The 13,820-nt window shown below is 36.1% G+C and overlaps 1 protein-coding gene across 5 annotated transcripts in view; it reads left to right on the top strand.

The window, feature by feature from the left end:
- The window catches only part of ADK (adenosine kinase), a 301,310-nt gene that overhangs the window by 80,461 nt on the left and 207,029 nt on the right, over positions 1-13,820 (top strand). For all 5 annotated transcript variants that reach the window (XM_059821173.1, XM_059821176.1, XM_059821177.1 and 2 more), the window contains one exon: positions 1,825-1,903. In XM_059821173.1, the coding sequence (XP_059677156.1) occupies positions 1,825-1,903 (79 nt within the window). The remainder of the gene's footprint in view (positions 1-1,824; positions 1,904-13,820) is intronic.

The raw sequence follows: 13,820 nt of genomic DNA, 5'->3' as shown, positions 1-13,820 counted from the left end.
CATTAGATGCCTTTAGGTAAAGGAATTAAAATACCAATTGGCATGCTTGTAGATATACAAGAATACAAAAATAACCATGTGATTTGGGCAGTACACACTCAAATTGATTGAAAAAGTAAAATGTCAATTAAATTAAAGAAAAAATATTGCCAAAATACTTAATTGATTCATGATGGTTTGTATGTCTTTGCTTGAGAAGCAATTGTAAGGAGACCTGTTCTTTTTTGTTATTTTTTCCCACTCCCAGCTACTTGCTATCATTTGAGGTTTCAATTGCTTGGCATAGAATTAGTGGATAATTAATAGTGTGGATAACTGAAAAGCATATGTAGTAATTTAGTTATTGGTTCTTTCTAATTGTCTGCCCATTGGTAGTTTGCTAGGGTGAGTAGCTCATTATTCAAACGTTTTAAATTTGTACTGTAGAAATAAAAATGCTCTTATTAGTAACATGGTATTGAAAATCAAAACCTTTTAAACAAACAAGTCATTATTTGACAAATCTATCCCCAAAGCCATTGTTCACATACTATAAGGAGATTGAGGTTGTGAGGGGGAGAAGAAGGGTAGGGTTGGCACATAGCATTTAATTTTTCACTGTGTCTGAAATAGAGATATGTCACTCTCTTAAAAGATGCTAAAGGTGAATACAATAAAATATGTTGAAATACATCTAACTGGGCAAGCTTCTTTTGTTAAAGGTAAACATCTAAAGTTAATGGACTTGAAGGGTAAATCTATGCTATTAATTAGGGTTGACCTTGAGGTCATTTTGAACCTCAAATGTGCAAACAAATTTTACACTAAACATTTTAACTTGCCTGCAGGAGTACTTCCTTCCGAGTCTAATGTCTTCCGAGGTTGTAATCCTGCTGTTTAATCCACTCGTCTTGAAGTGTGCTTAGAACTTGAAGGCATGATCCAGTATTTGTACACAGCCTTCCTGCAGTCCCCAGAACTTGCTCGTTCTTGTTTCCTTTTCTGTTACACTTTTTAGTCCCAAGCTGTAGAAAATGGAAGTAGAGAGGTTAGTTCTTAAGCTGTGGTGTACTGTGATCACAGATGCAAAAAGTACCCTGGACAAGGAAGAGTGTCTCATAGAACTCTATCTGGGTCTTAACCATAAAGTTTGGTCTGAAATATGGGGGTAGATATTTCTGTTTAAATATTTGTTTTAACATTCAAACCTAATAATATACTACTGAATGTTACCAGAGAATGCTATGTTTTCATAGTGGTATGACTTAAGGGATTTGAAAGTTCATCTGGAGACATTTGGCTTTTCTGTTATCAGATTTTCTCACGTAATAGTAGATTTGTTCATAAAAATGCTTCACCTGTCAAAGTGTACTATTTGATATGAAAATTTAAAACATAGCACCGTTGTTAGGGTCAAATTAATTTTGAAATAGATACCAGATATCTTCTATCTTCTCACTTAACTTTACATTCTGTTTCTAGCTTTAATGAGCTAGAATAAGTATCTGAATGTCTTCATTTACATGATTTTTCTTCAAGCATGTATTTTATCAATCTAACAGTTCATTGCAATCAAGCTTAGGCTTCAGATACTATTTTTTCAGTTATTTACTCCACTTGCAACTTTAAGGTAAAGGATTCAAGTTTATGTCACACTTTGTTTTGTAGTTTGGACAAAATCTAAATAGATGTTTCCAACTTGCACCGTATGTAACAGCTAATGTGTCTGAATTTCTTGTTTTCAAATAACATGTAATCTACTTTTAATCTTCATTTCTTCTTTTGAAAACAAACAAAATTGTAGAGTTTAACTTTTTTCTTCTCCACCTTTTTTTTTTTTAACAGATTTGAAGAACTTGTGAAAAAGTTCAAGGTAGAATATCATGCTGGTGGTTCTACTCAAAATTCCGTTAAAGTGGCCCAGGTTTGTTCTTCGTTAAAGAATTATTGATAATTTGAAGTGTTGAGTTTGAATCAACTTGATGCTCTGTATTGTCTATGTTCATCATGAGCACTACTGAATGGGTGCTTGTGGTTCTGTTGTTCAGACTATGCTTGTATTTGTTGACATGATTTATTTTGAAGTTGTACTCTTTATTCTTTTCACACACGTTCTGTTGGGGTTATAGTTACAACTACAGTGCACCTAAGAGTAGAAGGGAAGGTTTTAAGCAAGAATGAGCCAGGGTCTTGTCAAAGGTATGCGGTGGAAGGGTAAGAGGCAAGGAGAAGGTCTCTAGCTGCAGTTAGGAATCTTCCAATGAGGAGGGAAAAAGTCACAATGAAAATGGATCAACAGAGAAGCTGTTGAATATCTGTGCTTGGAGATTTTCATAACTTACCAGGATGAGTTCTTGGGCAACCAGATGTGAGTTTGAGGCTGGCCCTGCTTTGAGTGGTGGGTTGGACTGGAGGCCTGCAGAGGTCCCTTCTAGCTTGCATTATTCTGTGATTCTAACCACATTTATCCTGTAAGAATTAGAAAGTTTGTCCATAAAACATTTAAATGTAGAACTTTTTTTTATACAAAGGTAATTTTTCTGGCTATGGGTGTGATGAAGAACAGTAATTATGAGTTGGGGTTTGGGTATATTAGCTTTTCTATAACTAAAGTATGCCTTTTGTTGCAATACTCTTTAAGCATATACCTATGTGTATATTTTTAGATTGTGATAGATGTACAAATCCTATAAATAAAAATATGCAAACTGTATTTATAACATTTTTGTTAATGATCCTGGCTTATTAACTTCCAGACTTCCTATATAACTAAAACTTACTGCCAGATAGCATTAAATGTACATTTGGAAGAAATCAAGTTATAGTTTAACAAAGGTTGCCCCCGCCAATAAAAAGGAAAAAATCATTATAGCAGTAATCGCTGCTCCCTTGTACAAAATAATTGCTGCTTCTTTACTAAGGTTTTCATTTTCTGAAACCCCGAAGGTCTTAAATATTTGTGATTAAAGTATTTCACAACATAAAGAAATCTAAGTTGCATGTATTTTATTGTATATAGCATTATAATTCTGAAATGATTGTTTTTTACATACAGACAGCTTTCAGAGCTTTTTTTTTTCTTCCTTACTATGTGGTCAAGCCAATTTTTGCTTCTGATATTTAAAAAAAAAAACCACACCCTCTTCATCAGGAGAGCTCCAGTTATTGGATTCATTCTGTGTCAATATGACTGTTGCTTGACCTGTGTGGATGGTGTAGAGGTGGAATACTGTTGATCTCTTCCATGACAGCTGATTAGGGGGTCAATGTTTTGGAGGGAGTTCTGCAACTGTTTATTACTTCAGAGGCATGAAATTCTGCTCCCATTCCTACATCTAGATGGAGGAGGTTTAGAAGCAAATGCATGTAGTAGACTTAGTGCTCCTAAACTTTAAGTGTTCAAAGAGCCCAGGATTGTATTTCCATCTCTCCTTGAAGTGACCACTTTGACATCAGCTAATTTACTAGTAAACTATGCCTCATACTTAACTGCCTCTTAATCTGTGAGTCCAGGTGTGTTGTTCAACAATTATACTGTGAAGTACACGGAACCTATATAGATTCAATGATAGAGATGAAATATAAATCAATGAAATGTAGGGGTTTCTATGTCAATACTCCTCTCTTATACTGATCGGGTTTTGTCAGTGAACTTTTCCCTTTACCTTGGCTCTGAGTTGAGAGCCTCATTCAGCTCCAGTTGCCATCTGGATTTGTATTTGTGTTCAGAATGGTTGTCATCTCCTGGTTTTTGTTTCAAATAAGATTGAAACTTCAAACAGTAGTGCATGAATAACATAACATCACTAAGAGGCTTTAAAAAGAAGGATGGAAGGGTGAGAGAGAGAGAAAAGAGAATTCGGGAAATCTTGAAAGAAGCTGTTATTCTGTAAGCTGTAGCAGAAGAAAAAAATGTGAGGATAGAAAAAAATAGCTTAAATGTAAACCAAAAATTAAACTAGAAATTCTATAAGAATTTCTGCAGCGATATTCATTGGCATATTGGAGAGAATAAGTGTATAAGTAATTGTAGATCTGAGTAACTTAAATATATATTTATTTGTTAAAAGTAACGGGAGAAAGCGAAGACTGATTCAGGAAGCCTTGACTGGTCGTTGAGAAGTAAAGGACAAATAAGTAAGTTCAGACCTCTGAGGTATTCATGCTATAAGTGACACTACTTGTAGTGTCTACCCATACTATTTATTTAGTAGTTACAGTACTAAGTGAATGTGGATTCTCTGCGAGAAGATGTGTGGGGGAGAAATCCTAAGAATACAGCTCTTATTAATTTTTCAACTTGTGTTACTTTATGGGAAAAGATTGAAAATGTATGCTAAAAACTAAGAGATAGAAACTAAAAAAGTTTGTTTCAACTGTCTAAAAGTTGGTGAGAAATAATGGCATGTTAAAGAACAGCATCCTTGGAAGCCTGACTGCAGTGGAATACAACCGAGTAGAAGGTCTGGAAATGAACAAATAGCCTCTGAAGTCTGGCAATTGCTTTTTAAAAGTTCATTTCTTAGTGGGAAGAGTGTATTATTAAGGAGTGTAGTAGGAAAATTGGAGAGCAATTAATAAAATGATTGAAATAAAAAAAGGAAGACTTTAAGAAGCAGCTCCATAAATAGGAGCAGCACAAAGGAGAAGAGGCTCAGCCTGGGGCTGTCACCCTCCTCAACCCCTGCTCTGCCCCCCCTGCTTAATTTCGGGGTGCCCCCCTCCCAAAAAAAAAAAAAAAAATTTGAATTGTTTGTTTCAAATAGTCTGCTTCTTTAAGGGTCAGAAAAGCAACACTATGTTGAAACAAAAAATACCCAAAGGCAAAACGGGTGGGGAAACTTACAGTATATAGTGTGTTAAAAAGGAAAAATGAAACTGTCCTGTGCTTGCTTACATGGTGTATGGTGATCCTCATTTCTGGTATACATGCTCATATATATTGGCTATTTTTTTGTATGTGTAAAGATAGTGAGATCTACTCAAGAAAGATTGTATCTCTGTTCCTGAAAAGGATAAGCCAACTTCTTTAAAAAAAAAAAGGAGGGGGGAGGGGGGAGAGAAAAAGTCTTAGAAATACTGTATTTATCATGTGTGAGAAAATTGAGATGTTAATCACAGAAAGAGGCAATGGGAAGAAGCTCTGAGTTACGAAGAAAACTGGGAAGAAAATGAAGCTTAAATCATGGGGTTTGGAAGTAAAAATTTAAAGCAGCAACTATAATGGAAATGAAGATTTTGGAAGTATACAAAGAATTAACCAGAATTGCAGTCAAGCTGTGAAGAGTAGAATTAGATTTATTTTTTTTCCTGGCATGTTAACAGAAAGGAAAGATCCGAAGTGCAGTCTTGAAGCAAAAATTTGGCAGGTACTAAAGGGAATTTTGGTATTTTTTCAATATTGTCTTGCAGCAGAGCAGAAGTAGAGAGTGCGGCACTGTGCAGGAGTGAGTGGTGGTTGGAGAATGTTGTGAGAATCAAAAAGCTGAATGCTGACTGCCCTAAGTGGGCATTATGTGGACAGGGTATCTCAGCAGGGTCAGAAAAAAGTCTGGATGTATTGGGGACAACAGAAAGGATTTTTTTTTTTTGAAGAAATACTTCTAATGTATGATGGAGATGACAGATTTTTGCAAAACAAAATGCAGAAGCAGAGTGAAAACATACATTAGAGGGAAAGCTCTGTGAAAGGAAAGGAAGGACCAAATGAAAAATTATTCTGTTGCAAAAGAATGTGGGAATAAAAATTGAGAGGATGAAAGATAAATGATAAAGCAGGAGAAACCTAGAAATACTACACTCTTACTTTGCAAAAGTGTATTAGATTAATACAATAATATTTTTTAAAAGTACCTAAAAATGGTGAAAGGGAGTACCAAAAGCAATATAAAAGTAGTAAAGAGCAGTACTGAAGCCAGTGAGATAGGTTGTTTATGGTCAAGTTCTCTGGGATATTAAAGTTGTTTGAACATATACTGATCTTGAAAAGAGTGAGGAAGTCAAAATTATTTTAGCTTGACCTAGCTCATGTTATCAAGTGGGGGGGGAAGTGATGTATTCTGGAAATGACAGTAACAGGCATAAAAATGGAAAAGATAAATAAATGAGATTAGTTTAGTCAATCCTTAATGAGTGTAAATTATTATGTCTTGGAAATAGTAATTCATATTAGGAGAAGAATAACGACACAAAAGTGAAGAAAGTAAAGACAGAAAAGCATGTGAGCGAAAAGACAAAACTGTTTCAGTGGGTAGGAAATAAGTAATCTGGAAACAGAAAAACAGTATAAAAATCCCAATGTTGCTCTGATTCTGCATACGTCACTGTCCCATCCTTGTTTCTTCCTTACTAATCTGCTTTTCCTTGTCCACTCCCATCTTTTTTGGGTGTAAATTTCTTCACCTGGAAGAGAAAAGATGGCTAACTAGAACAGATTGAGTACTTCTAAGGCCTTAAGGTGAAGTCTTACTGAAATAAATACATTTTCGTTTAAGACTTTAGTTCTGAGTGGAAAAATAGAGACAGACCATAAAGAATGGGGAGAGAGGAAGAGGGATAACAATAGAGGGTTTTCCTGAGTGCAGTACAATATAGAAAACAGTTGGAATCCAGATTGTCAGTGAAAGTGCAGGTAATGCACTTCTAGAGGTGCTATGTTACTATTAGACACAGTTGTTGGGATTTTTTTTTTTTCTTAACCCACCAGTAAGGGGTGTTAAAAACTTCAAACTTTGCTGGATCAAGCTGTAATTAATCAGGCGTCAATCACTGAAAATTGCGTGATAGTACTTTGGAAAATAAGGACTAGAGATGATGAACTGAATTGCAATCATTTAGTTTCTGGAATAGAAGCTAAGTTCAACTTTCCTGTTTGCTGTAGTGATCTTGGCATTGGGATTATCCTTTTATATGAACTTTTAGTTTTGCTTTGTGTTTAAAGTTGAAGTTACGATGCATGCTTAAGAACAGGGAGGAGAGTAGGGGTATCAAGTTGAAACTGCAGTGCTGCTCTGACCTTTACTTGTCTCATTAAATTTTGGCTTTATATCTAACATGATATGTGACATCTTGCTTTAATCTGAGGTCCTGCAATCCCTCCAAATGATTGGATCCATTATATTAAATCTATAAAATATGCATACATGTAACTGCATGCAGTTCATAAATAATGTATTGTTTTAGAGTTCTGCCAACAAACTAAAGTCAGATTTGTGACGACAGTATTATACTATTTCTTAGCTTCCTTCTGTAATTTTAATTAAGACTGTGCCTGTCTAGCAACAGACATTGATCTGGAAGGAAAAAAAATCTGAATCTTTTAATAGGACTTGTGACTTTAAAGTGTCTAAAACAGATAGCTTGCAGACAGGGCAAGTATTGCTGACCAGGCCATATTTGCATGATTTTTATCAGTATTTATTTTGACTTTGGAGTGCTGAGGTTAGAAATGCAAGAAGTAGTCTTTCAAGTTTTATCTTTCTAATTCAAGTGCTGGATTTCAAGTCTAATGATAGAATTTTATAACTTGGATTTTAAACAACACAATCTTGGCATCAGATAGCACATTTTCATTCTTGTTCTTCTGGAAGTGCATATAAAGAAGGACACATTCTTCATCCTCAGAATGGGTGCTCTTGGTTTATGCTCTATTTCTTAATAGCTTATTTCCTTTCTAACAATTCTGTTATTGCTGTGGATCAAACTTAGCAGTGAGAGAGAGCTGTATTCTATCATTTACTCATCCTCAGAAGAATTGCGAAATTCTCGTTACACAAGTTTTATTACTAGTGATGCCATGTGAACTTGGAAGAACAGAGCTTGACACATTTCAAGTTGAATTTGTAGGAGTGGCAGATAAGGGAAAAACATAAGTTACAATTCTCGGGAAGCTTTCATGTAGATTCTCTTGGCACTTCACAGTAATATTTTTATGATAAACACCTCAGAAAATCATCATGACTCCCCATTTTTTTTTTCTGCACTACCCCTCATTATCTTATAGTAAGCTTTTGGGTTTTTGTGGTTGCGCAACATATTTACAAAAAGCCTACATACTATTGTTAGATCCTTTAAAGAAGCTTGGTTGTAAATTAGAGTATGTGTTTGTTTACTCTTAATGTGTTGATTGGAGTGACTTTTAAATGAGGGATAACATGAAGAGAATAATATGATGCTAACTTATGTTGAACGTTTGTGTCCCACCATCTTCTGTATGTCAGGGAAGTAGACACTTTCCCAGTATCAGCCTCTATTTCAAAGGCTTGCAACTTCATCCCAGTTTTTAGTCTTCAATGATGTTTAACTTGATCTGTTAATCTAAAATTATTGTGCTTTTTAGCATTCTAATAAACTGACAAGTTTGAGAATTTAGTTTTGAAAAATGAACAGATTCATGCTTGTTCAGAAAAAGCAATATATGCTGAAGGCTTAGATGTCTTTTAAATTGTTACTACTTGTTGATGTGAGTAATTAGCCAAACCATGGCTTTATATTAAACATATGTGTCTACTGGGTCATGTCATGCTTAATACAAAAAATAGTCTGTAAAATTACAAATTTACCTATGAAAAATACTTCCAGGCAGAACTGCATTTTTTTAAGAATATAAGCTGTAATCTTGTAAACATATAACTAGCTTATTGCAACCGGTTCCATGTTTTTAAAGTTAAGTTTGTATGTATTTGCAAGGTAGTCCCTTGGCTTATAATATGTAATCTACGAAGTCAATCACACATTAGCGCTTCAGTGTTCAGTCATTTAGTGATTTCCTCCTCAAGTTCCTATCATTCTATATAGATGAGCTTATAACTGTAATGAATTACTCTTTTCCTCACTTGTGAAAATTCCTGGATTACTTCTATGAAATTGATTAGACTGAGGCATAGCAGGAAGAAAGGTTTGGCTCGGGAGCGGGCCTCAAAATGTTTTGAATATGCATAACTCGGAGAGAGGTAATGGAAAAGTTATCAGGGGGTCACCCCAAGCATGCTCTCAATTTTTTGATGTTGATGCAACTTTGCAGGACCTATCAATGTTTTATGGAATCCATTATGCTATCAACTAGAAATTATCTCTGCTCTGCTTATTGTGTGCTTAAATTCACTTATGCCACAAATACCTTTCTTCAAAAACTGTTTCTGGAATAGTGCTCCCAGAAATTGCAAACAAGTCCCCTAAACAACTTTTTCCTCCTACTTAGTGAAGCAAAGAACATTTAGCTCTGTATCTTTCTGTTGACCACAAGGAAACAGGTCATTTTTTTTCCAAGAGATGTAGGCTCTATGCTTTCTGAACCATTTGGGTCAGAATCTTAAATTCCTCAGAGTTAGTTTTGGCCTTATGCTCGATACTCCTTAGGCAGCTTCATTACATCCCCCTTCTCAGATGGGCTTGGTGGCCCCAGCAAACATATGTTTCCAATATTTTCAGTAGTTCAATCCAGCTTTCAAGAAAAAGTACGAAAAAGCTCTCTAAGCCATTTTCTGTTTGGTATGGTATAATAAACTTAGGGGTATAGCCTCACCTTCTCTGCCAGAAAACAATCCCAAGGCATGTGTTTTCCTCTATGCCAGCTCCCGCACGTTTCTGCCGTGCCATATCTGTAGCATTCCACCAGCATGGTCTCCTTTCAGCGACAATGCCGGCACCCTGTGCTGTCCTGCAAGTGCATGTGCCTGCTTCTCAAACCTATTCAATGTAAAAAAAGATAAAACAGAGAAAGAGTTAGGACTTACAGCTAAATTTTTCTTATTTATACCTTGCTAAAGTTTATATGCTACTAGCCAGTAAACTGAATCTCTTAAGCATCTATCCCCAGTGCTGTGGCCAGTCCTAATGAGTGAGACTTGTTCTTGATGAAAGAATAACAAAACATGCCTCAGTGCTGACAAAAATAGTCATTTACGTTTGTCTCTCTGGAAAGAAAACAATGGCTCTTCCGACTGTTGCAAAGATGATGTCCTATTGATAGTGTCAGAGCGGACAGTGTCAAGTGCCAGTGACATCAATTTCCTAAGATATTTATTCTCCTAAGGGCTCTCTATCATTCATGTGCATTTCCAAATTAGCCTATGTCAAACACCACACTGATGTGTCTGTGCTTCTGACAGAACAGACAGCCTTTCTGCTTCATAATTATAACATGCAGCTTGGGAAACTGGTTTAATGCCTAAGCTGATTGGTACAGATATCAGAGAAATTCTGTAATATTTGAGAGCTGCCTAGATTTTCTGAAAGCCTTAGAGAAGATTTCTAGACCTTTTATTCTGCTGTACCTAAGATCAATTTGAAAGCCTTGTTCATAGCTACCTGGAACAGTTCAAAAAAGCAACACAACCACTTTATCATTATGGCAAACTCTGCAAAAATCTAAGTAAATTTCCCCCAGGTTACAAAGCTGAGTACTACTTAAGCTTTTTTGTGCTTGTGAAGGAAGCCCATACATTGTTTCTATGGTTAATGGGTGAGATGTTGAAAGTAAATGATGCAGCAGTGTGCTGGAGGACCTAACTTTTCAAGTTTATTGATAGCGAGCCTTTTTTCTGCACACCAGTACTGGTTACATACTGGGAATAACTGTATACAACTCTCTGTGTATATTCATAGGCCTGGGAATATGGTTTCAGAAAATACCAGGATGGTCAGAAAATGAATCTCCAAAGAGCCTGTGGTATTTTTTCAGATTCTGCAATGCCAGATCCCTAAATAGAAAATGAGGCAGTTCCAGTTACACCATCATCAGGCTACAACAGCCTTTGTTATGAGACAGATGGTTCCTGTTAAACACTGCAAGACAAATGTCCTTATGTGCATCACTTTGGCATGGAATTGAGTGGCTGGCTGCTGGTCACATGGGCTTGCCTGTTTGATGCACCAAAACCACGACCACTTATTTTTTCAGGTCTTGTCCCTGGCCAGCAGCATCAAATAGAATTGTGGGAAGAATGTCTTTGAAATACATCATGTCTGAAATCACGTTAGAAAAACAGTAAAAAGAGTTGTACAATCACATTCCCCCTAAATCCATTCAGATAGAACCTTGAAGTATGCTCTTTCTCAGTGTGTTTGAGTGAGCTTCAGAGTGCATATGCAGTCTCTGTTCATCCATCCAAAATTGTAATTTATTTAAATGATTAAAAACTGTTTCCATATTCCAGAGTCATCAAACGTCAGTCACCCACATGGAATCAGAAGGTACTGTATAAATGGTAGCAGTTGGCTCTTCCTGGGAATGCAATTCAGCTGCCTGCTGCTTGACTCAGCTTCTATGCCTGTTTGGCTATGTTAGCACTGTGTTTTGGAGCTGTAAAAATTTGTCAGTTTTTTCAAAAGCAACAAAGGAATTTGGGCTCTGTCCCTAAGCTAATGTCCAGCTGAGTGAGTGGACTCAAACTTCATTAATTTTTGGTTTTGTTTTCCCCAGAGCCAATGTCATCTGTAACTTGTAAGCCATGCTATATATGAGAGTGAGATTAATTAGTACATTCCCTAATTTATGCTTATTCTGAAAATAAAGATGTTTCTAGGTAACACAATAATTGGTGGAGGCTGGGATTTGTCCTGAAGAGATAAGCTGCTGGAAGTATCAGTGAGCTACACTTAAGGGATCTGGTTCCAAGGGTGCCATGCTGTGAACCCTCCAACCTTTCTGTATGTGAAGTGACAATGGGGCTTTCTCGAAACTTTTCACTCTGTAAGGCTGTCTGTGCAGCAGTGGGCTGATGGCATTCTAATAGTTGACTGACATTTACTTGACTTGTTCCCATTAGTTGACACCGGAAGGAGAATGACTGCTTGATTTGGCAATCTCACAAGAGAGGGTAAATCCCTGTGCTTCACTGATTAATGTGGCATGCCACTCAAGTCTTGGGAGCTCAGGAGCTGTTTTTATCCTTAGCAGCTCAATAAGTTACATAACTACATCTTTAGCAATTAATTAATGTTAAGTGATGTGATACAGTGGGGAGCTAATTGCCCTGGAAGTCTGAAATGCCAAGTTACAGGGATTTCTTGCACATCTCTAGAATACTTCCTGTTGAAAGTGTACATTTAATTTTTCTTTTTCTGAACAAGGACACTGAAAATCTTGCTGTTAACTAAGAACTCTATGCAGGTTTTATAATATACTACACCTGGAGACCTAGTGCTTTCCTCAAAGTTTAAATATATTAGTATAGCTTGCACATTTATTAGATTTATTCACAGGTTTGTTGCGTAAAACCATTCTTTTCTCTCTTTCAATAACTTGTGCTCAATCCAAGTACATGCATGTCTGATTCTGTACTTTTGAGTTCTGGATTTGATTTTGCTGCTAACTTGCATTGCAGCCATGCAGTAAATTAGTATACTTTTCTCTTTCTTATGTATATGATGGAGATGGTAGTAGTTTATTAGAACAGAAATTTAATACAGGAATTTACCTAGTCTTTGTAAGAATGCAAAGGAATAAGGACTGGTAATTTGACTGGGTCATGAGGAGGTACAGTAGTGCTTTTTTTTCTAGGACCCTGGCCATGATTTCAAAGAAACATGTACGATTGCCTTATCAATCACATCAGCAGACTGTGTTTCGCAGGCCTTTGCAGTGACTAGCATTATGTGCTATTCTGTTCAAAGAAAGGATATGGGATAATGCAGTGAACTCCCAACAGGGAAGTCTTATCCTAGGACTACTCCATCAGTAGTTGACTTACAGCCTGACCCATTAGAGCTGGTCTGTAGGTATTCTTATTATGGGTATATATGTCTAGTCTTTTTTTAAAAAAGAACTTCCTAAACTTTGACCTCATTGAAATGTGTCGAGTTTCACAGTTCAATTATTCTTGCTGCAAAATAGTATTTAGATGGATTTGGCCTGTTATCTTAAACAACTGTAGGAGAATGTTTAGCAGAATATTTACTCCATATTGCTGGGGTTCTGTTCAAAACAGTCACAAGACCTTAAAGGAAAAATATGCCTCTTGTATACTCCAAATTTGTGTTAAAGCGCAAACACATATGCAGCAGCTCCACTAAGTTTCTTGTTATGTCGTACCTAGTAAAGCACTGAAAGTTGACAGTTTTGTATTCACCTCAAATGTTATGCTTGTGTTCTGCTTTTAACTCTGAGATGTTTTTCACTTGTGAGTGAAGGAAGGGTCCTGTGTGCGTAATAGCTAGATTCTGCATACTTTCCCTAGCTATTCATAGTATCTACCTTAGACTCTTCCCCCATGCTTACGTATGCCACAGTATTGGGACTAACTGAACAATGTTTCAAGTATCTTTGCATTTCTTTTTCCCAAATCGCTATGGTTGTGCCCTAGGAAACAAAATAAGGAACCTTGTTTGCTTCTGCACACACATTTTTATATTTTCCATTTTTCTAATGAGAAGACCACTCTGATTTACTAAGAAATCTTTAGGAGTTAGGTGCAGACATTTTAGAATTGAATAGTATTTACTAATAAAAGATATACTTTATATTATGTACTAGTCTGTGTAAGAAGAGTTTAGATATCCTAGTAAAATGAAATGACTACCCCCAATTACACTGAGTTGCCTCATGACGTTACAGTCTGACAAATAAATTAATGCATGAAAATTATTTACTCTCGTTCTGTCAATGCTAGCATTAAAGTGTTGAGATATATTTGTAAACCCTAAGAACACAAGTCTTTCTTTCACTGTCATTATAGTGGTACAAATGTGCTGTAGGATAAATTAAGCTGGTTAATTTGTCTTTTAAACATACAACCTGAAATCGCAGTGATCTCAATCTCGGTTCGTAAATAAAATAAATAAAAAGATTTTTTTTTTAAAAAAACAACTTCCCAGAGCTCACTGGGATTCTGAGATGAGCT

This window comes from Gavia stellata, chromosome 9 (assembly GCF_030936135.1).
Source record: "Gavia stellata isolate bGavSte3 chromosome 9, bGavSte3.hap2, whole genome shotgun sequence".
In the NCBI taxonomy this organism is placed as follows: Eukaryota; Metazoa; Chordata; class Aves; order Gaviiformes; family Gaviidae; genus Gavia; species Gavia stellata.
The sequence above is the reverse complement of the archived record's forward strand: the minus strand, read 5'-3'. Positions and strand labels throughout refer to the sequence as shown.